Raw genomic sequence first — 24,884 nt, forward strand, 5'->3', positions numbered from 1 at the left:
ATGATATATAAAACTCTTATGTGATATATTAATTGTATCCTTAAATATTCATATAAAATCATGATTAAATATGTATTTATAGATAGATAGATAGATGATATAGCATGTACATAATAATTAGAAGGAAATGTGATACATTTGCCATATTTTTGTTTACTGTTATCTCACTTAGAAGCTGGCGTGAAAAAAAGTTTTCCTCTTGGTGCCTTAGTTTTTCCTCTCAAAAATGAAGCACAAAAAATCTAGAGGAATACTATCTTATACTGCAGATAAAGTACATTAATGTTTCTTGAAAGGTACACTTTTAAAAATATATGATTATGTCTTTCAGGATAGCAGTGTTTCTGGAACATTTCCTACGACTGGTTTTAAGTTAGGCGAAAAGCTCAAATTTTGATCTCTGTTACACTACCACCCAAGTTTTATTTGAAATACCTCTGATCTTAGACAATTAAAGGGGGAGGGGTATCTCTGAGTCCATTTGACTTGCTTTCTTCTTATTTTTAATAAAAGAATATGCATGGCAGAACCCCTGGGTGACTTAGTTGGTTAAGTGCCTGACTCTTGTTTTCCGTTCAGGTCATGATCTCACTATTTGTGAGTTCCAGCCCTATGTAGTCAGTGTAGAACCTGCTTGGGAACCTCTGTCTCCCTCTCTCTCTGACCCTCCCATGCTTGTGCTCACATGTTGTCTCTGTCTCACTAAAATAAGTAAATAAAATAAAAATAATAATATACAGCGCAAGAAATACTTGATATTAATGCTTATATTTATGTTTCCATCTTAAAAAATTGTAATGTTTAATTGGGAAAGAGCCATTGATAAGTAGAATAAAAAGATTTCAATTTTAATGCTGTAGAGGTTAAGTATTTTGGAGATTAGCAAGATCTCAGTGAATATAAAGTAGTTTCCATGACTTTTTTTCTCCTAGCATGGAATATAAATTATTTCACTGAATACATGAATATCCATATTTTAATGGTTTCTTTTTGAATATTATACACAACAGTATTGAAAATGAACTTGATAAATGTGTGTTGAAAATTTCTCTTATACTATTTGCAAATAGCATTTATATGACTTACTTGATTAAAATGGTATTAAATTCTAATAAAAAAAAACATCTCTTACCAGTCTAGGGTGTTGTCTGTGGAAGACAATATATATTGCTGAAGTACATTGCTAAAGAATTATTCATTTGCTCCCAGATTACAAAGAAAGTTTGGAGGAAGACTGAATGGTTAGGGCTCATTACATATTGATGAAATAGAAAATCTTAATTCATAAGGACTGATGGATATGAGAAGTTCATGTTGTAATGCAAAACTGTGTTCATCATTCTAAGCCCCTATCACCCAAGTATAATCATGCTTTAAAATTGCTTATTTTGGGGGCGCTGGGATGGCCCAGTTGGTTAAGCATCTGACTTCGACTCAGGTCATGATCTCATAGTCTGTGGGTTCAAGCCCCACGTCGGGTTCTGTGCTGTCAGCTCGGAGCCTGGAGCCTGCTTCAGATTCTGTGTATCCCCCCCACCCCTCCCCCACTTGCACTCTGTGTCTCTCTCAAAAATAAATTAAAAAATAAATAAATAAATAAATAAATAAATAAATAAATAAATAAATAAAATTGCTTATTTTTCACCACTCTGGAAAACAGTATGGAGGTTCCTCAAAAAGTTAAAAATGGAACTACCTTACCCCCCCCCCCCCCGCCCCAGCAATTGCACTACTAGGTATTTACCTAAAGGATACAAAAATACTGATCAGAGGCACATATGCACCCTGCTGTTTATAGCAGCACTATCAACAATATCCACACTGTGGAAAGAGCCCAAATGTCCATCCATCGATGAATGGGTAAAGAAGATGTGGTACACATATAGAATGGTATATTACTCAGCCATCAAAAATAATGAAACCTTGCCTTTTTCAATAATGTGGATGAAGCTAAAGTGTATTATGCTAAGTGAAGTAAGTCAGTCACAGTAAGACAAATACTGTATGATCTCACTTATATATGGAATTTAAGAAACAAAACTGATAAACATAGGGGTAGTGGAAAAAAAAGAGAGGGAAGCAAACCAAAAGAAACTCTTAACTATAGAGAACAAACAGGGTTGCTGGAGGGGAGGTGGACAGGAGGTAGGCTAAATGGGTGATGAGTGTTAAGGAAGGGACTTGTGATGAGCACTGGGTGTGATACGTGATCGATCACTAAAATCTATTCTTGAAACCAATATTACACTATATGTTAACCAGAATTTAAATAAAAAATTGAAACAAAAATAAAGTAAAATATCTTATTTTGTCAATAAAATTCTTCTTCAATGAATATAGGATGAGTTAGCTCTGTATTACTGATTGACAAATTATGGAATCAACATCCAAAACAGCTTTCTCTCTGCTGGTTCCTATCTGCCCCTCTTTCCTCAGAAGGATTATACTCTTATAAGTAGTAAAGAGAGTGTTATTACTGTATCAGAAAAAAAAAAAATAGACCATAGGCTTTTGATTGTCCAAGTCTATCCATTAATCTTTCTCCTGTATACCTTTGGTAAATTGTGGATGAGGAATGTGCTTCATCATTTAAAATACATTTTCCCTGAATTCAGCTATGGCAAGTGGTTATAATAGCTTTAAACTCTTCTGAATTTTTGCTTTGAACATAATTCCAGACACACCCAACAAAGAAAACAATATTCTTAATATTAAAACATGATTGAAATGCCGGAATAATGAGTAAATTTTCTCAGGATATCTTTTTGGTAAAAGCATTCCGTTTTCCGAGTAACACCCTGTTCTGTAGGTTTAGATCAGTAAAGTGGCACTGGTAGCCCCGAAGGTGGTTGCAACATTAAGAAGATACTAACCCGTTTCCCAAGGTTGAGGTACATAATGGTGAACTGTAGGAACAGTGTTGCTCTTCAGATTTGTTTTTCCTTCAAACATATTTCAACAAGCAATTTTTAAAAATGGTTGTGACAGATAAAAGGCAAATGTGTTTACAAAGCTTGATGTTTTTAAGCAATAGCTGAATAAAATAGAAAATAGCAAGTTTTATTTCATTGACTCCTTTAGTATTAACAGTCTCTAAGATGGCTCCACCTATTCTTTTAATAATCTTTGAAGTCTTTATTAATCTAGATCTAGTATCTTTAGCTTGCTAGTATTCTCTCTCTCTCTCTTTCTATGTGTGTATGACAATAGAACATTTAGGGAGTCATGGATTGGATATAGGAAGCTTTGTTTTCTAAACTTAGTTCTGCAACTTACTTGGTACACTTTGAACCTTATTTCCTGGTATTAAAAGTATATACCATCTTATATCATGGGTAGTTATGATAAAAACAGCTAATTTAAGTTCCTTCTCTTACATTTGACATATTTATTTATTTTTTAATAAATATTATCAAAAGGCCACAAAAATGAAATAGTGTAATATACTTCATGTACCAGCCACCCAATTTCAATAATTCTTAATATATGGTAAGTTTTGTTTCTTAAATACCCCCCCATATTTCTAGTCTATGGATGATTTTGAAGCATACCTTAGACACTGAAACATTGTATCTGTATTTTAGTATGTAACTGCAAATGATAGGGATTTTTTTTCTAATATGTAGTTTTCATAATCAAAATACTTTTATTGTATCTTAAAGAATAGTACTTCCTAATTCATCAAATAATCCAGTAGGAATGTTTGAAATTGTCTTTTTAAAAAATCAATTGAGTGTGAATCATAATTTATGTAAGATAAATTCACTGAATTTAAGTATACAATTTGGTGACTTTTGAAAAAGGTATAAGATTGTATAATCACCACTATAATCAAGATATATAGTACATTTCTATCACTTCACAATATTTCCTCATATGCTTTTATTTTCTGGGTCATATGATAGGTGCACATTTAATTAAAAAAACAAAAAACAAAAAACTGTTAAAGGGGCACCTGGGTGGTGCAGTCAGTTGAGCTTCTGACTCTTGATCCCGGCTCAGGTCATGATCTCGCGATTCTTAAGATGGAATCTGCATTGGGCTCTGCACTGATGGTTCAGAACCTGCTTGAGATTCTGTCCCTCCTTCTCTCTGACTCTCCCCCACTTGTGATTCTCTTTCTCTCTCAAAATAAACAAACTGAAACAAACAAAAAACTGGTAAAGAGTTTTCCAAAACGACTATACAATTTAACTGTCCCACCAAGAGTATGTGAGAGTTCCAGTTACTGCACATTCTCATCGACACTGGTGTGTATATTTGTATCTCATTGTGGCTTTAATTTGTGTTTTCTTATGCCTGGAATGTTGAGCATGTTTTCATGTGGCTACTGGCCACTTGTCTATTTTCCTTGTTAAAATAGCTGTTAACATCCGTGGTTGATCTTTATTTATTTAAATTTTTTTTTGACTTCTAATGATAGAGTCCTAATGGTTTTTTATTTACCTTGATTCTAAGTACTTTGCCTATTAAATATGCATATGCATATTTATGATAAATGCATATTTATCTCCTGCTCTCTGGTTTGCCATTTACTTATTTATTTATTTATTTATTTATTTATTTATTTATTTTTGTTGATGTATCTGAAGGAAAAACATGTTTTAATTTTGATAAATTTGAATTTATCAGTTATTTCTTTTATGGTTCATGCGATTTGCATTTATCTAAGAAATTTTTGCCTAATTCAAGATAAAGATTTTATTCTATTTCCTTCCAGAAGTTTGATAATTTTAGAGGGAAACAATTCAGGCTTTCACCTGAAAGTAATATGTTAGTTTTAGGGTGTTCATTGATATCCTTTATCAACCTGAGGAAATTTCCTTCAATTTCTAATTTGATAATTGTTCTATCAAGAAGTGGTTTTGATTTTCATCAAATGCTTTTTCTATATTTATTGACATTACATATGTTTTTTATGCTATACTTTGTTAATACATATAGTGAAAACTCCTGTAAGGAAGACCTTTTCCTTGTCTTCCTTCCATGTTATTCTTTATCTTTTATTTTTTAAATTATTTATCTCCTTATGGAATCACAGAGATTTATTTTATTGTATGAATTATAATCTGTTACCATTAATATTTGTTGCTCAAATTGCCCCATATATGGCCATTGAGAAGCCTTCCAAGTGTAATCCTGCATCCTCTTGACATACTTCATCATTTTTTAACAAGTCTTTATTTTCCGCCTCTCAAGATATTTCACAATTACACATTTCCTGTCCCAGAGTATGTAATATTTTGTGTTGCTTTTATAATTTGCATTTAATTTAATTTTAATTTCCAACTTTTTTATTACTAGTATATACAAATAAAGTTATTCTTTCTGTTCTCTGTACTTAACTAACGTATTAGTTCTAGGAAATTTTTTGTGGATTCTTTAGGATATTCTATGTATATGAGCCTTTCATTGCATCTCAGTTTGAACTAAAATCCAAGTAAATTCCATACATTAAAAATTACTGATATGTCTCTTACATCTCTTCAACATAGAGTCCCCTCTACCTTTGTTATTTGGAATTTGTTATTTGCAATTTTTTCTATTTAAAAAAAAAGCAGTTAATATGACTTGTGGAGTTTCAGTCTAGATTTGCATATTGCATACTATGGCATTGTTTAACGTATTCAATTGTCTTTCTTGCTTTCTTTCATCATCTATCATGATATAGATATAGATATTGATATACATGACTATTACATGTGCCCTTATGTACTTTTATAAAAAATAAAATGTATTATTTTGATGTTGTACAATTTTTAAGAGCAGATACTGTTTTGCTCTTTTTTTTTTTTTTTTTTTTTTTTTTAGAAGTAGCATAGTTACCTCTGTGCTGTCAGTCATACTTAAGGCCATTGTTTCTAGAGTCTGGAATCAAATCACATCTCCACTACTTCTTCCTCTTCCTCCTCTTCTTCTTTTTTAAACAGATTTACAGAAAGATAATTTCATACCATACAGTTAACCCATTAAATTAAATATACAATAGAATGCTTTTACTATATTCACAGAGTTGTGCAACTATTATGACAATCAATTTTAGAACATTTCATCACACTAGAGAGAAACCTTATAGCCCTCAGCCATCAGTTCTCCACCCCCCTTCCTTCCATCCTTTGACATCACATATCCATCTACTCCGTCTACATATTTGTCTATTGTGGACATTTCATATAACCAGAATCATACAATATATATGGTCCTGTGAGTAGTTTTTTTCACTTAGCACAATGTTTTTCAAGTTCATTAATGTTATATACAGTAGAGTAGGATAAAGGAATTGGATGTGACATGATAGAGGGAGGCAGATTGTAGTAGGGAACTCAAGATAAGTCCCTCATTTGAAAAAGTGATTTTGAGCTAATTCTTAAAAAAAAAAAATTAATGTTTTATTTATTTTTTTTTATTTTTTAGAGAAAGAGAGACAGAAGGCCAGTGAGGGAGGGGTAGAGACAGAGGGAGACACAGTATCCGAAGCATGCTCCAGGCTCTGAGCTGTCAGCACAGAGCTCAACATGGGGCTTGAGCTTGTGAACCATGAGATCACGGTCTGAGCCGAAGTCAGATGGTTAACAGACTGAGCCACCCAGGTGCCCCTGAGCTAATTCTTGAAGTGGTGAGCTAGTTGGCCGCAGGGGTATTTTGGGAAGGGTCTCAAGCTTAGAGAACAGCCTGTGTAAAGAACTTATATGGTTTTGTATATTTGAGACACAATCAAGAGAGTACTGTGGCTCGAATAGAGAGAGCATGAATATAGAGAATAGTAGGTGATAATTCCAGAGTGGTAACAAGGTCAGGTCATATAAGACATTATAGACAATTTCAAGAACTTTGAAGGATCTTGAAAAAGATCAGATGTATAGATACATTCACATCTGGATGTAAAAAGGATGTTACTTTTTATTCACATTATCTTGTGTTACTGTTACTTTTTGTTTTGAGTTTTTGCTTCATTTAACAGACTTCTATTGAATAAACTGAATCTTAAATTAAGACACATTTCTACCGTATGTTTCTTAATTTTAAAGATTATAGGCAATCACATGTAACAACTGTGGAAGACTTTTTGCAATGTGGAAAATAAGCAGCATTTTATAAGAATGTATTATTACTCAAGAAACTAATGACAGTGTTTACTTCAGAGGAAAAGGATGTGAGGTTGGGAGTTGGAGGTGGAAAAGAGTGTTTGCATGATTATTGCAATTGTTAAAAATAAGTTCAACACATTTTATATGTAAATTATGCTTCAGTGAAGTTGATTGAAAAGAAAACTATATGCATAGTAAGGAAGATGTGTATATGAATGTGTATATAGTCAATGCATCCAGATCCTAGAGTAGTTTTAACAGAGTTTTTGTTTTTTAAAAAAGTTATGACTTTTAGTTTGATTATATTACCACATATTTATGAAAATTCAAATATGTTTTTATTAACTCATCTTGCTACCATTATATATAATTTTATAAATATTTTCACATTTACTGAAGTGACCCTGGAGTAGACTGTAGCCACATGTGTAAAATTTAATAAATATATTAATAATATATATTTTTTAATTTTATATATTATAAATAATAATATAAATAAATAAAAGTATTTATGGAAACATTTTGGATATAACCTTTGATCACAAATCTTTCATCACTTTCTCAAGGTGAAATTTAACAAATGAGATTTGATTTTTTTGTTGTTGTTGTTGTTTTGGCTAGCAATCATGAGGATGTTTAGAAAAGTATGTTCAAAAGAGATATAAAGCCCCTCCTACCACACACAGCAAAAAAATCTCTTTGATTTCCAAAACTGTAAGTCAGTTGCAGTTATAGTGCTCAAGGTGATAGGAGTTTCAGGACAGCCAGAGTCAATATAATGTGACTTGCTTAATTACAATCACTGCTTTTTAATTTTCCTTCAAAGTTAATAAATTGGCATAATAGCCTTTGTGACCCTTGGTAGAAATTCCAAGTTGTCATATGACCAAAAAATGAAATGGATCTCCAGGATTTTACCAAAGCAGACATTAATCTTATCTCTAAGCAGAGGTTTGATGATGTGATAATCTCCAAAATTGAAACAGCATTAAGTTTACAAATGGAAATCTATTTTAAAAGTTTGTTTTTTAGGTTGATTCTTTATCATGTGTAACACTTTTGAAACTAGGAATAAGACTCAGAGTATTTTAAAATACTACCCTTACAAACCTATCAAAGTGCTATCACATTCAATGGAAAATAATTATAGCAAACGTTTATGAAAAGCTTACTATGTAACCATGCTAAGTGTTTTATGAATATTATTAAACAGTTTCTAAAATTTTATGATACATACTAATTCCTTTTTTGTTATTTTAAAGAAGAAGAAAGAGAGGCCTGGAGAAGTGAAATAACAAGTCCCAGGTTGCACGATAAGACAAGGTGTGAAAACAGTCCAAAATTTTCTGACTCCCGAGCCCAGGCTAATAATCCTAGGCTATATTTCCATTTCTTTTTTTTTTTCTTTTTTTAATTTTTTTAATGTTCCTTTATGTCTGAGAGAGAGACAGAGACAGAGCATGAGCTGGGGAGCGGCAGAGAGAGAGGGAGACACAGAATCCAAAACAGGTTCCAGGCTCTGAGCTGTTAGCACAGAGCCCGACGCGGGGCTTGAAACCACAAACCAAACCATGAGATCATGACCTGAGCTGAAGTCAGATGCTTAACTGACTGAGCTATCCAGGTGCCCCTATATTTTCTTTCAAATGTAGTGTTAAATTAGTTTCTGTCCTTTGTCGGTAGTTTTATTCATAAATATACACACTGGAAACACCTCTTTATGCATGCAAATAATCATCCTTTTGTACAGGACACTTTTGTAACTTCTTATAATGTAGCATCTAAAATGTTATTTGATTTTTGTCAGATATTCAGTAAGTCCCAATTTGAAAAATTACAACTGGCATTTCAGTATACCTTTGACATATGAGGTTTTGATTTAATATACACTTCTTTGACTAGCTGTTCACTTTTTCTAGTAAAATATTAAAATGCCAGGAGAGTTGTATTTAGACAATGATCTAGAGAGTAACAGCCCTGAAATATTTATCAAAGGCATGAATGTGATCCGGAGAAGATTATGCCTACAGTTCTTCAGTAAAACACAAATTTGGGTAATAACCATTTTACAAAGAAACAAATTATATCTTTGGAGACACAACCAAATAAGGTATAAAGGTGAGTTCAAAGTTCATATAAAATATACCTTTAAAAAAAAATAAGAAGCAAAAGAAAGAAACCCAAACACAAGAAGAAATGTTTTTTAATCATTCTTTTATTAACTGATTTGATAAATAAATAATCATTGGATGTTAAATATGTCCTATACTAAGCACTTGAGTTACAAAAATAAAATCATACGATTGCTGATTTCAAGTGTTTCAGTTCTGCCAGGGAGATGGGTAAAATATAAGCTCTTTTTTTTTTAAATTTTTTTTAACATTTATTTATTTTTTGAGACAGAGAGAGACAGAGCATGAACAGGGGAGGGGCAGTGAGAGAGGGAGACACAGAATCTGAAACAGGCTCCAGGCTCTGAGCTGTCAGCACAGAGCCTGACGCGGGGCTCGAACTCACGGACCATGAGATCATGACCTGAGCCGAAGTCGGACGCTTAACCGACCAAGCCACCCAGGTGCCCCTAAAATATAAGCTCTTTAAGGATACTCTCTGACAAGTGTTTTAATGAATGTGTGTAAAAACTGCATATGAAAAGGAGGGAGACATTTTGCTTTGGGCAGCAGGGAGAGGATTCTCAAGAAAGTCATTTCTCAGTGGGTCTCACAGCAGACGTGTTTAGAAGGAATTCAAAACAGAAAGAATTTACTGAAAAATATACTTAGGGTTTTTTCCTTAAGTTTACTTTTTATTAACACAATCAGCCTATGAATCTCAAACTATATAAATACATCCAAATTAAAAATATTGCAGTCATTTATGAAGGCACGGTAGTCAAAACATGAACAACTTGCTCAAATTTCATTTAGGAATGACTATAACACTTCAGGAATATCTTATTTTTCTCTGTGTGGCCTTAGGAAATATCTTATCCTTTGTCTTTCCTTAGAAAAAGAGCCAAGTTGAGTCATTGATATTTGTTATCCCAGTTTATAGATTTGGGGACTGAATTGCAAGAAACAAAATAGCTTATTTGGGGAAAACTAAGGAGTCTCAGAATAGGGTTCACTTCTACTACCGCTCTCAGTCGGATCTGCAGATTTTTCCCCCACTTTCTTCCCCTTGTTGTCTGCCACTAGCAGGCTTTCTTGTGGTCAACTGACTTTGTTGTACTCTGGAATCTGGTTGAGGTTGGTCAATAGAGAGATCAGAAACAGAGAGTATAAAATGAAAATATTTCATTCTCTACTCTTCTTTTATGATGGTTTGCCTCTCTAACTAAAGCTGGCAACCCGTCTCACACAATAAGTGGTCTGTTAGATGATTGCTGTGCATGTTGTTCTTTCCAGATTTGATTGGGCACTAATGACATTTTGATACTTCATATTCTTCAAACTCAAGTTAAATATAGTCATCTGTTCTTAAATTAAATATTTCTCCGTTTTGAGTTGCTGATTTACACATTGCCATTCTCTCTAAAGCTAAAGCAACCACAGTTGTTTCTTTGCAACCTGTAACACTTTGTCATCCCTGACCATGGTAGGGGCCAAGTTGTCATTTCTCATAATGATCATTTACCATCCTGTCAGTGAGGCAATCACCTGAGGTGTTTGGGAAGCCTCCTGTTTCCTTGGCTTTTTAATTGTTTGGTTTAACATTTAGCATCTGGGTGTTGGAAGTATGTTGTCTGGTTTATAAAACTGAATGTTTTTGTATTCTTTTGTTTCTAGTGCTTCCAGTAAGGCACCAGAGAAGTTTCAGGATGGAAAATCAGATGATTAGTGATTAAATTCCTGACACAAAATTTCAAGTCTAAGTGGCATTACCAATTTAATTGTCTATCTAGGACACATGTGAGGTTAATATACACTGTCAAGAAATGCATTTTCTGAATGAACATGAATTCTTATTTTGAAACATGAGCCTATTTATAGGTTTAAAGTGAAAGTGCTTCAAAATTATGCCATAATGGTACATTACCATATAACATGGTAAAGTGCAATTTATGATGACAAAGCTTCTGCACTGTAAATAAAGATGCTGATTAGGCTTGCAAGGTGCAGTATTTGTGAACTTTTGATAAGAATGTTTTAACATGGAGACGAGAAAGTATAATTTAGTGGATTTCACTTCTCTGTTCCACATGGAACTCTAACCAGTGAAATGAGATGTCTGGAGTCAGCTCAATTCTCAGTAGAACCTATTGTACCTTATTAAAGCAACATACATAATTATAGACTGAGTTTAAGTTTCTTTTTTCCTCTTTCTCTGTGTCAGCAGAAGTAGAGAAGTAAGCTACTAGACTCAGTCAGTGTTAAAATTCATAGAAGTTACTGTATATACCAAATAGACTTTTTGGTAACAATATAGAAGAACTTTTATTGTCATAGGACTAGCTACTTGTTAGCCATCAAAAAAAAACTAATTTTATTTATGTCTAACTTTTAAAATTTTGTTTTCACTCTTACTGATTCATCAAAGTGTGTATTTTGTTCATGCAAAATATGATACTGGATAGAAAAGGGAATCAAAGAAATTACTTTAGTTCCTAACCTGAAGGAGCCTAGATAAAATAATGCAGTACATATACATATGCTAATATTAAAGACGAATTTCTCTAGTTACTTTAAGTAAGGCAAATTTAAAAAAAAAAATTAAAATCAGATCTTAGTTGATCTTGCCCTGAATATTTGAATATCTGGATCTGAATCTATTTGGATCTGAAATGGCATCAAATCACTTAGTACATCTATGACCTAGGGTTGATTGTATAACCTTTCAAGCTTCAGTCCTCATCAGTGAAATGTGGAATGAAGTGGTATTTACTCTATCAGTTGCTATGAAGATTAAAGTTAGGTTTTATACGTGTAATGTATATCCTTCCTGCACATTGTAAGCATTTGTGAAATGTTAGCTTTTATTGTTTACAACAACAACAAAAAAATAGTAAAAGGACGAACTAATGAATGAGTGGATGAGTGAATAGGTGAATGAATAAAAACTCTCATGAATTTTGACAAAAATAAATTAGGAAGTCCTTCATTTGCAAATACTGCTCTGCTCTGTATCTTCTTTACCTTTCTTAAGTAAAACATGAAAACTGTTATCATTTGTCTGGACAAATACAGCTGATCTTAATTGGTCTCTCTGCAGCTCTTTTGTTTTTATCTAATCTAATCTCTACACCAGTAATCTTTAAATAATCTATAAAACTACAAACCGAAAATGATATTAATGTACTTCAAAACCTGCATGACATACTATAACTTTCACAACAAAACTCAGATTCACAGCCTTGATCTACCCTATACATTGCCCTTCTTGCCTCTTCATGGGATCCTCTTGTCATGTCTGACCTGCTTAACCTTTGTTCATTTTCTCTTTCCCCTTCCACTTGGCTTCTACACCTTGAATTCCCTCTGCCCAGAGCCCTTCTTTCTCTTTTTTCTCTTTTCCTGTCCTATTGACTCTTCATCATTCCCTTTCTCAGGAAAATCTTCCCAGATCGCACATTAGCTATCATTTCATGTTCTCATAACAAACAATCTTTCCTTCATCATTTTGCTTTTTAATATATATATATATATATATATATATATATATATATATATATATATATATTTGTTGAAATTTAAATTTCAACAAATTTCAACAAATTTAAATTTGTTGAAATATATTGAAATATATTGAAATAATATATATACATATATTTGTTGAAATTTAAAGTAGATATAAATCTTAAAGCTTGGCTTTTCTGAAAGGAAGGAAGGAAGGGATAAATCAGTTCAGACTGCTATAACAAAATACCATAGACTGGGCGGCTTAAACCACAGGCATTTATTTCTTACAGTTCTAGAGGCTGAGAAAGAAAATTAACATATCCATGACCTCTACAAATTTCTTCATTTCCTTTTTTAATCTCTTTCTTTCCATCCCTCCCCTGCCTCACTCTGTCCATGGGAAACACTTGTTTTGTTTTGTTTTGTTTTGTTTTTTGTCACCATAGATTACTTTGAAATTTTTAGAGTATATGAGTGATATCTTTATTTCTGGCTGCTTTCACTCGGCATAATTATTCCAAAATCAACCCACATTGTTACATGCATCTAGTTCATCTTCTGTTTTTCTTTTTCCTCAGTAGCATTACATGAGTTAAGGAAAACATATATCCATGACACTTGTTAAAACATCAATGAAGTTTTTTTTCAGGACTGTCACACAAGATATAAGGGAGTATTGCAATGGAATTTTGTATTGGAAAGAGCAATAATTGTAATGGAAATAATTGTAATGGAAAGAGATGATAAAAGCTTCCTGAAGGAAAACCTGGGTCCTATAGTTCTTTATGTTCCTTATATAGTTCTGAGAGCTTGATGAGTGTTCACTGGATGTCTGATGATTCTTAAAAACAGATAAATGTTTATTAGTAAACAGAATCTCATATTTTTGGCTTGGTGATTTTGTTGTATAATATTGAAAACATGCAATTGTTTATATGAACTGAATGATTAGTAAATAGAAATATACTTAAAATATTAAATACATTGTAAAAGCTAAGAATGATTAAAACATTTAAAATAAACTGTTAAGAATTTTATAAAAATACATTGAGTAAAATGCATTTTTATCTGATTTTCATTGATTAAAGCTATCTACTCTTAATTTAAAAAAATTTTTTGAAGTAAAAGTGGATGTAATTATAGGAATGCCTATATCTTCATTTAAAAATATATATTTAAATTTATTTCAGGTGATTGTCAAATCTGGGCCAGGAACTTTCCTCAGTTTGGCTGTTTATGACAATTATATCTTCTGGTCAGACTGGGGAAGAAGAGCTATTCTGCGTTCCAACAAGTATACAGGAGGAGATACAAAAATTCTTCGTTCTGATATTCCACACCAACCAATGGGAATCATAGCTGTTGCCAATGACACTAATAGCTGTAAGTTACACTAGACACTAAATGTATTTCTTAATTATATAATCACTTGAAAAATCATCTATGTGTTCTAGTAATACTTGGTTGAATTTTGTTTTCTTAGAGTTCCTGGGATAGTGTTCAGGATTTGACCATGCAGTACAATAAAATCATCTGAAACGTTTAAGATACCTTCTGTAGTTCTGAATTTATCACCAGAGGAACAATTCCTTTTTAATTACTTGTTTCTGGAACTTTATTCTCTCTCACTGCCTATCTTTGAACTTTCAAATCAAATTGTTTCCTTGAAAATAATACTTCTTAATAAATAAGCTTTACATCTGGGCTTAAAAGTTCTTTAATCACTGGAACACCTACAAAAATTGCAGCTTGAAGTGTCAATGTGGTTTTTAATGATTCTAGTTCATGTGATGCCGTGGCTTCCTTGACAAATGTTGTAGAAGATGTAGTGATTTATGTTACATGTTTTTCAAAAGTTCTTATTGCTTGTGATGTTTGGATTTTCAAAAGTCCTGAATCTTTCTTATTTTTATCTTTGAGAGATGGGTGCAGTCTAACAGTTTACTATTAATCTCTATCTAACAGAATAGAAATTCAATATAAAATGTTACCAATAAAGCTTCTTTATTGCAGGTGAACTTTCTCCATGTTCAGTATTAAATGGAGGTTGCCATGACCTGTGCCTTTTAACTCCTAATGGGAGAGTGAATTGTTCCTGCAGGGGAGATCGCATATTGCTAGATGACAACAGATGTGTGAGTAAGTAAAGAGTATTGAAATGTGATATGACATAACTGCTCAAAAAGCACACACAGACATATTGAAATTGTTTCAGTATTCATGAAGTTGTACTTTCCTCCAATATTAAAGGCCCAGTTGGCATATCTCGCTATCCTAAAAAGAACTCGATTCACCATTCTACTTAATTGTAACACCATATGATAGATAATGATAATCCAAACAGCGGCAAATGGTGTGTTCCCCCCATTGTGGGCTGGAAGGTGTTGGATTAGAGAAATAACCTGTGTACATAATCATCTGCAAACTTGTGGTTACGACTTTGAAAATTAAGTCAATAGCAAAATTAAAAAAGCTGAAACAAACCAATATATAGGCAGTAGATCAGAAGCCTTGTAGTGAAACTACTCACAGTCCGTCACAGTATGTAAATGAGAGAGAATGGCTCATGCAGCTTATTTGTAATCATTTCCAAACGGTTAATTAAGAATGTAACATTGCAGCCTTGCATGATGTTTATACCTCCCAAAAGGCATTGCAATCTTTAATTAGTACCATTACAGTATACACTTATTAACAGCTAAGTTTTCAAACTGTTTCCAAAATAAATAAGGTTCAAGTGTTCCAATACTGCCATGAGAAATTATCCAGCGACATAAAGAATGTTAATTCATCTTTAACATTAAGACTGTTGTGTATAACAAAGACAAAAGATAAACATTTTGCTGGAAATTGGTGAACTCACTCTCAGGATGTGGTGATTGTTTGCTTTTTTTCCTCTCATCATCTATTTCTTCATCTTCTACCTTTTCATCTTAGAAAACCAGTGGAGCTGGATATGCTCCATTGTATCAGATGGTATAAGTAGGTTTCATCTTTGTATTTGGTCGTTATTTACCAGGAGGATCTTTTTTTTCAGCCATGTACTTTAATGCAAGCACTTTCACATCGTTTTCTTTACCTTGAAAACTATCACACCTCATACAAGAACACAGACATACCTTTTCACTTTGCACACTGGTACCACAACCCAAAGGGCACCTTTTAGCCAAAGAAGTAAAAGACTTTCATTTAAGACTGTGCCAAAGCAAACGAGGGAATGATGCAGTTGGTCAGTGAACTTTAAATGAAGACAATTTTAATAATTCGGGCCACAAATTCCTGTATTTCTTAGTAACCCAACACTTCCTTGAATTGTTCAGGCAATTGCTTAAACTCTCTTTCAGTTTGCTTTTGTGGTTTCAGCTGTAATGGTCTGGATCTGATGCCATCAGTAAGCCTGGAGTGTTAGCCATGCATTAGAATCATTCATGTTTCTTTCACAGGTCAATACAGGCCAGTAGAAAAGCAATGCCTTTAGTCGAAACAGCAAGGCTTATTTGTATACAGTGGATGCCTGTGCTCGCTGCAAAATAGATTAGATACATCTGTCCCTACTAAGCCACCTGCTTCTCTCTATTGATGAGAGGGAATGAATCAGAAAGAAAACTGTCTTTTAAACAAGCACAGTTGTATTCACATGCAACTATAGAGTGATGTTGGATTCCTCAGAGCCCACAGACCTTTATAGAAGCATCCTGTATCCATGGTGCATTCATATTGAAATCCTGTGGTCCAGCAGAGAGATTGGAAAGTAACTTCTTGTCAAATCCATCTTTGGGAAATGAGGATATTTCTGGCATATCTATGTCCACATCTGAATTAGTTCACCCAGAGCAGTTCATGAATGTTAATGGCAGTGCTGAAGGGGTGAAAGGCCATTTACTAACACCTCCCTCGGGGTATGGGAGGGAAAACCATGTGTTGGCATAATTCATGACAGAAAGATTAGGCAGTTCCATTTTATACAACATTCCTAACCTTATCAACACCCGCAACAGAAATAAGAATAGCAAATATAATTAAAGTAATTACCTTGTAAGAGAACTAGAGGACAGATGGACCACATTTTTGTTTCTGCAAAGAAGCATAAAACACTCAATACTATTTCATATGAACATACCTAAGCAAGAATTGTGCTTATATAAGATTTGATTTTACCTAATAAAAACATTTTTTGTTGTGAATATTTTTCCCCCTCAAAGGCATAATGATTATCAAAACAAAATTTGCATTTTCAATCATAACAGTTCGTTTTCACTGGAAGTGGAAAGTTAAATAGGATGTGTTGAAAGTAGAATAAGTTGGGAATGGCATATAGACTCTCAGTAAGTGAATTTTGTTCAGCTCATGCTCTATTGTGATCATGTGCAGTAATGTCAGCACCCTTCTTAACACTTGTTCTTTTATTTTTTGAAATGTTTATTTTTTTTTTCTTTTTTTTTTTTTTTTTAATTTTTTTCAACGTTTTTTATTTATTTTTGGGACAGAGACAGAGCATGAACGGGGGAGGGGCAGAGAGAGACGGAGACACAGAATCGGAAACAGGCTCCAGGCTCCCAGCCATCGGCCCAGAGCCTGACGCGGGGCTCGAACTCACGGACCGCGAGATCGTGACCTGGCTGAAGTCGGAGGCTTAACCGACTGCGCCACCCAGGCGCCCCAAAATGTTTATTTATTTTTGAGAGAGACAGCGTGAGTGGGGGACAGGCAAAGAGATAGGACAGAGGATCCGAACCAAGCTCTGTGCTGACAGCAGTGTGGAGCTCACGCTCATTAACCATGAGATCATGACCTGAGCCAAAGTCAGACACTTAACTGAGCCACCCCGATGCTCCAGCTCTTCTTTCTTTAAAGTTAATGATATTTTAGATTTTTTAATTCTTTGTTACTTTCTCTAAGATGACTTTCCACCTTAGCTAATGACCACTGAAATTTAGACTGCACCAAGAAAACGAAATATTTTTAGAATATGAAAAAAAATTACTGATGAAGGAGTTCAATTAAAAGTCATAGGTAGGTAGATTGATAATCTGTGAAAATGAGATAATTTCTAGAAATAATAAAGAAAACACTGGAAACTTCAAGTAGTAATAGTGGCTGGAATATTTCTGAAATATAGCTTTAAAAAGAAATTGGTAGTAAATTATAAAATTAAGCTCTGTTTTCTGCATTAGTGGAGATAAATGAATTCCAGTTACCTCCAACATAATTAACATGACTAGATTTTGCTGTACAATTATTCAACAAGCAATGGAGTGAGTACAAGGAAGCAAACAACACAAGGGATGCAACCAAAACATTAGATTCCAAGTGTTTGCTGGCAAATCTATTATTTAAGAATAAAAATAAGTCCATTTTCCCCAGGAAAGCTCTTTCTACAACAGGGGTTACACACTGGTGTTCCAGGAATGAAACAATGAAACCTAGCTGTAGAAAGATGTTTTTGGTTTTTGTTTGTTTGCTCATACTTTGTTGCTGTGGGTCTTTGCTCACAGATTGGGCAAGCCACATAAAAACTCAGGCTTTTATTTATTTATTTATTTTAATTTTTTTTTATTTTTTAAGTTTATTTATTCTTGAGAGATAGAGACAGAGCATGAACAGGGGAGGAAAAGAAAAGGAGGGGGAGACACAGAATTCAGAATTCGAAGCAAGCTCCAGGCTCTGAGCTGTCAGCACAGAACCCGACACAGGGCTCAAACCTACAAACCGCAAGATCATGACCTGAGCCGAAGCCGGACGCTTAACCAACTGAGCCACCCAGGTGCCCCAGAAACTCTGGCTTTTAATTTCTTAGTAAAATCTTGAGATTTAGAAGTGAGACAATATGGTGGTGGTCACTTGGAGCCCATAAATTCTGGTTCACATGCTTTTCAGTTTATCAGGCTCTTCTACCAGTTTAATCCATGGTTTCCTGTGCATTTCAAGGAGCAGGTGCTGGCCGTGTGTATCAGTTCTGCTCCCTGGTACCTCTCACAATGCACAGAACAAGAGACTGAGGAGAATCTTTTTAGCAGTTTCAGTACATCTGAATGACAAAAGCTGCTAAAAGGTAGTTGGAGAGGAATATAGGTTGGAGGTAGATTTAAATGAGATGAATCAAGTCAAGCATTAACAAAAAAAGAACACTGTCCCTGAAACTGTGGTAATATTGAGTGTCAACTACACTCAAATGTAAATAAATAAACAAACAAACAAGAGAAGTCTATGTCTGGAAAATGTCAATGTATTGAAGAGTATATAATAGGTTCCGATAAGAAAACACACACACTCACACACACACACACACTCTCAATATGTACAGAGCCCATTTAACTGGTTCTTTTTTTTTTACAATTTCTTTTTAAGGTGGACTGTTAAGCAATATGCACAAATATAGTTACCCAAATTTAAGCCCATCCTTCTTTCCATACATATATAGTCACAAAATAATTAGCAAAATATACAAATAGGTATAAAAGAAAAATGAAGTGAGGCAAGTCCCAAAAGTTTTAGAAAGGGAAGGTAAAAAGAGCAAACATTATGTTTGTTATTGAGTAAAAACCTTGACTTTTTCCCTTTCAGCAAAAAATTCCTCTTGCAACATGTATTCAGAGTTTGAGTGTGGAAATGGAGAGTGTATCGACTACCAGCTCACCTGTGATGGCATTCCTCACTGTAAGGATAAGTCAGATGAGAAACTACTCTACTGTGGTAAGTGTCCCATGTATGATGTCCTTGTTTCAGAGAGCAGTTTGTAATTATTTTTATAGTTTTTGGTTTGATTATCTCCATTTAGTTCATACGTATGATTTCCTGAATGTCTGTAATAATATGCAGGTCTAAGGCATAGATTTGGCTTTGTTCTTGTTCAAACAGGGCTCCTTATTTCCTATTCGGTACTCACGATACTCAGTGAAGAATTTCCCCATGGCTTTCTGTCTACAAAGTACAAATTTAAGAGCCTTTCTTTTTAGCTGTCTAGTTATTCATCATGTAGGAGTAAGTTTTAGGGTTACATTCCTAAAGTGTAAGTCAGAAATATTAGTTTTGGTAGATATTGTAAGTTTATTCTGCAGTAAAGTTTCACCATCAGTCAGCACATTGTTGAGTTGATATCAAAGTGTCATCCTTATTTTTGCCTCCTGGATTGGCCCAGGGCTAGTGTCTTTGGGTACAAGGGCTTATTGCCTTAGCTATCCTCCCCATCAAGCAGGGAGTTCTGCCAGCTGTACCTCTATAGGTGACACCAAGTGATGGTCAACATTTTGTTCTCTCTTGAGGGTAGAGATTGGCTTTTTGAGCCCAGCAAGCAACTGATGTTTACCTTCATCACAAAATTTTTCCTGGAAGTTTGTGTATGTGTAATCATTAATAGTTATTGTAGCATTGTTCCAGCTTATTTCCAAAATGGTTTGATTTATTTTTGCACTGCAGTATAAGAGTGTTGATATTGTATGCTCTGTAAAATTCAGGAATATATATCTGGAATTTGGTTTCTACTTTTCTCCTTTGTTCTATAACCTGGATAATAATTATACCTAAATGATCAAAGAGTGGTTAAAATAAGAGGAAGATAGAGTTTGGGCAATTCACAGGCAGTTCTCTCTTTTATGTTGCAGAATCACACTCTCCGTTAAAATGATAGTCAGATGTAATTTGTCCATGATTGATCTATAACTGAAATCTTAGTGAATTTACCTCAACTGGCATATTCACTTGAATGAATGGTTATATTCTATACACTATGAAAATATTAAACTATATAAAAATATAATAATCAGCTTGCAATTCATATTTATTATGAATTGTCTTGAGAATATATTTCACATTATTTTTATCTCCTAAAAATATTCGTGTGAGCAGTGGTTGGCAAACTTTATCTGGAAAGGGTTAGTTAGTTAAGTAATGTAGGGTTTGTGGGCCAAAAGTGCTCTCTGTGAATTATCCTTTATTTAAAAAACTTTTTTTAAACTTTTTAGAAATATAAACACCATTCTTAGAGCCAGAGCTATACAAAAACAGGCTCACAGGCTGCATTTGGCCTGTGGGATACACCCGTAGATGTAGATTTTAGGCTTTGGAGTTACACCTGAGGTTGCATTTATGTTCCTAAACCTACTAGTGTATGACTTGTAGGAGCAAGGGTACTTCTCTGTATTTTTATTTCTCACTACAAGACAAACCTAGTTTGAATGTTGATTCAGAACACTAAATAAACAAAAGTATATGTACATTTGCTCAATATAGAGCCTGGCACAAAATTAGTGTTCAGTAAATGGCAGTTATTATTATTGTAAGTGGTACCTTCTGCCCCAAATCAGAAAATACAGGAGACCCTCTTTTTTTTTTTTTAATTTTTTAAAGGTTTATTCATTTGTCAGAGACAGAGAGAGGCAGAGCATGAGGGGGGAGGGGCAGAGAGAGAGGGAGACACAGAATCTGAAGCAGGATCCAGGCTCTGAGCTGTCAGCACAGAGCCCAACACAGGGCTCAAACTCACAGACCTTGAGATCATGACCTGAACTGAAGTCGGACACTTAACCGACTGAGACACCCAGGTGCCCCAGGAAACTCTCTTTAAGGTAAATACATTTAGAAAGCAATTATTATTATTCTTAGAAAATTTGGTAGACATTTTTCAATGTTTTTTTAAGTTTATTTATTTATTTTGAGAGAGAGAGAGAGAGCATGTGCATGCACACACAAGTCGGGGAGGGGCTGAGAAAGACGGGGAGAGAGAATCCCAAGCAGGCTCCACACTATCAATACAGAGCTCCATGCAGGGCTCGAACTCACTAACTGTGAGATCACGACCTGAGCCGAAATCAAGAGTCAGATGTTTAACCAACTGAGCCACTCATATAATTTTTAAGGGAATTTATGGATATTTAGGTAACTCTCTGATTCACTGATTCAGGGATACATGTTTTGCCACTTATTTTTCTTGTTATAAAATCCTTACAGCATGCAGAAGAGATAGGAGATAGGTATTGAGAGTGTCTTTATGACTTTTGAGGTAGAGACTGATTTCTTGAGAAAGTTTAGTATGTTTATTTCCATGCTAGTGGACACAAATATAAGAAGCAATAATGTGAGTATAATTTGAAGAGGTCTCCAAGTATGAACACTGAAGTTAAAATACTTAGTCAAAAAGGTCTTTACTGAATATACCACTTGATAATGCATGAATATGCAAAGCTCTAATCTAGAGCTTTGATCCTGCACAGCACTTGTTTCATAGAAACATGATCCAATTGTTATGAATGAGATCTCATCAGTGATTTTCTTTGTTTTAAAAATATCTCTGTAAGACATCCAGTTCTGTTTCTATTTTCATTTATAAGAAAACAGAAGCTGTCGACGAGGTTTCAAGCCCTGCTACAATCGTCGTTGCATTACGCATGGCAAGTTATGTGATGGTGAAAATGACTGTGGGGACAACTCTGATGAATTAGACTGTAAAGGTAAATATGTGCTGCTTCAGCCTAGGAATGTTATGATGCTATTTCCTGAAATTTTCCATAGTGTGTCCCTGACAGCACAGTGGTTTCACCCTTTTGGTATATAGCACCTGCTAACATATATGGACCACATTTTCGTAGATGCTGTTGGAGGAGAGTTATTAGAATTCATTGAAAATTATGACTATATTCTCTATTCTGATTTTTATCCCTTCACTCACTTCAAAACTCGTGTCATTTCTTACATCTTCAGTTCTACCTCCTTGTTTATTGGACATTTCTACAAGAATGTGTAATACTGAATGTACTGCTCCAAAAATGCTCTCCTTCATTTCTCAATTCTCTGTTTTTCACATGAGTGTGTTTCATCATTTTCCTAACAACCAGACAGGAAAACTTGGATTCCTCTTTCCTCCATACTTTATCACCCACATGCCCATGCATCAATAAATCATCCAATTCTTTGAAATATCTTCCCTTTCAATCTACCTTGAGCCTGGATTAACACAGCATTCCTTATGTATGTATGTATGTATTTAATATTGAGAGAGAGGGAGAGGGGGAGAGGGAGAGAGAATCCCAAGCAGTCTCCACATTGAGTATAGATATATCCCATGACCCTGGGTCTTTACCTGAGCTGAAACAAAGAGTCAGAAACTCAATTGACTGAGCCACCCAGACACCCCAACACAGCAGTCCTTTAACTTGTCTCCCTGCATATACTCTTTCCAGTTAATGCAATTGTTGTTAATCATGCTATAATGTTTTATTGAACTTGTTCTTACAGTGATTACTGGGACAGATCAGCAAACCAGACTACCTGGGACAAAACCTTAGCCCCAACCCCAATACTGACTCTGTCTTTGGATAAAATACTTAACCAATCTGTGCCTTAGTTTCCCAAGCTATAAGAAAAGAGGCAATAATTAAATGAGTATATTAAAAGCTCAGAACAGAACTCGGCATATAGTAAATGCTATATAAGGATTCACCTTGTATTTTTAATCATAGACATGATAAAGAATCACAAATGGAGTCCTGGTGTTTACAGAATAAACAACAAATGTTTTAGTCTGACATTTAAGGCCTCCTAAAATCTGGACCCAAAAGAATTTTCTAAACCAATTTTCCTTTAAAAATCTTCATTCACTGAACACATTTCATTGGGTACAATGCATTAAGGATGAACACATAAAATTAATAAGTCATCTGCCTGTTCTTTAGGAGTTCAAACTGCAAGTGAAAGATAGTAATTTACAGATGAAGATTTATATCAAGTACTATAATTGCACATATAAGAATACCAAGTTTTTCTTGGGGGAGTGGGTTGGAATAAGGTATAAATAAGGTGGAATGATCAAAATAGAAGGTAATTCCAAGTAGGGAAACTAATATTGAAAGCTGCAAATAATTTGATATGGTCAGAGCCTGATTGCATACTGGCAAGTGGTTTAGAAAAAATGAGACAAATTAGATGAAGGAGCCATGACTTGAAGATGTATTTTGACCCATTTTAAGGAACATAAACTTCACCTTGTAGTCACCAGAAAGTCAGTGAAGGTTTAAAGGAAGCCCAATATAATCAAATTTATATTTAAAAAAAAAAGAGGAAAAAAAACCACTTTGATTGTGAAAATGAAAACTATAATACTGACATCAGAAAGATAAAACAGGAGGCTATCACAGCAGCCAAATATGAGATTAAGAGGAGAGAGACAGATACAACAAATTTTAAAAGGTTTATCTCGGGTAATAATCCCAGAGAAAGCATAGGAAAGAATAGATGCGTTTTGTGAGCTTTTGTTTTTGTTTTTGTTTTTAAATTATTATTTGTGTTTCATTATTTTTTAAATTTATTTTTATAGGTCTTTTGTTCACATGGGATAGGAATAAGATAATATTTGCGTTCTGAGAGGGGAGCACCTGTAGACATTCAGATGGAACTGTTCCAAAGACATTTAGATAGATGTAGAGCTGGGGCTCCAGTAGTATATTTAGAAGAGAAGTGTTTATTTTGAACTCATTACAGAGAGAAAGCTCAGAGGATGTATGGAGTAATAGTTGTAGGGGAGTACATCAGAATTGACTATTGAAATAAAAAAAAAAAACTAAATATACTAATAATGCAAAAAAGGAGAATCAGATCACAGGACTAATAGAAAGATCTTCATAGGAAATTGTTATTATTTTTTACGAAGGGAGAATCAGTTAGCATTGTAAAGTGTTATGGGGAAGGCAAGAAGCCAGGCATAGACTAGAGGGTCATTGAACTTGGCAAATAGGAGATAATTTCTTGGTAACCTTCGTTGGGAGTCAGTTCAGTGGTAAAGAACAATTGTAAAGAACAGCCAAATTTCATTGGGTTGGAGCAGAAAATGTATGGTGAAGGAGTAAATACAGTGAAGAATACTATCTTTAGAAAAGACTGATGGTTGGGGTGCCTGCGTGGCTCAGTCAGTTAAGTGTTCAATTCTTGATTTCGGCCCAGATCATGATCTCACAGTTGGTGAGTTCAAGTCTCACGTGAGGCTCTGCGCTGACAGGTCTGAGCCTTCTTTAGATTCTCCATCTCTCTCTCTCTCTGCACCTCCCCTGCTCTTGTTTTCTCTCTCTCTCAAAAATAAATAGACATTTTTTTTTAAAAGAAAAGATTGATGGTAAAGGAAAGATGTGAAGTCCAGTTGCTATGAGAAGGTGATGCAAAGTTGTGGAAGAGGACAGAATGTGCACAAATA

At 34.3% G+C, this 24,884-nt stretch overlaps 1 protein-coding gene across 3 annotated transcripts in view; it reads left to right on the forward strand.

Annotated features, from left to right (window-relative positions):
- LRP1B (LDL receptor related protein 1B) overlaps positions 1-24,884 on the forward strand; it is a 1,899,539-nt gene that overhangs the window by 1,580,351 nt on the left and 294,304 nt on the right. For all 3 annotated transcript variants that reach the window (XM_078451331.2, XM_078451332.2, XM_078451333.2), the window contains exons 44-47: positions 13,897-14,089; positions 14,720-14,845; positions 19,271-19,399; positions 22,033-22,152. In XM_078451331.2, the coding sequence (XP_078307457.2) occupies positions 13,897-14,089; positions 14,720-14,845; positions 19,271-19,399; positions 22,033-22,152 (568 nt within the window). The remainder of the gene's footprint in view (positions 1-13,896; positions 14,090-14,719; positions 14,846-19,270; positions 19,400-22,032; positions 22,153-24,884) is intronic.

The sequence above is a fragment of the Panthera onca genome, chromosome C1 (genome assembly GCF_046562875.1).
Source record: "Panthera onca isolate mPanOnc1 chromosome C1, mPanOnc1 haplotype 2, whole genome shotgun sequence".
NCBI lineage: Eukaryota > Metazoa > Chordata > Mammalia > Carnivora > Felidae > Panthera > Panthera onca.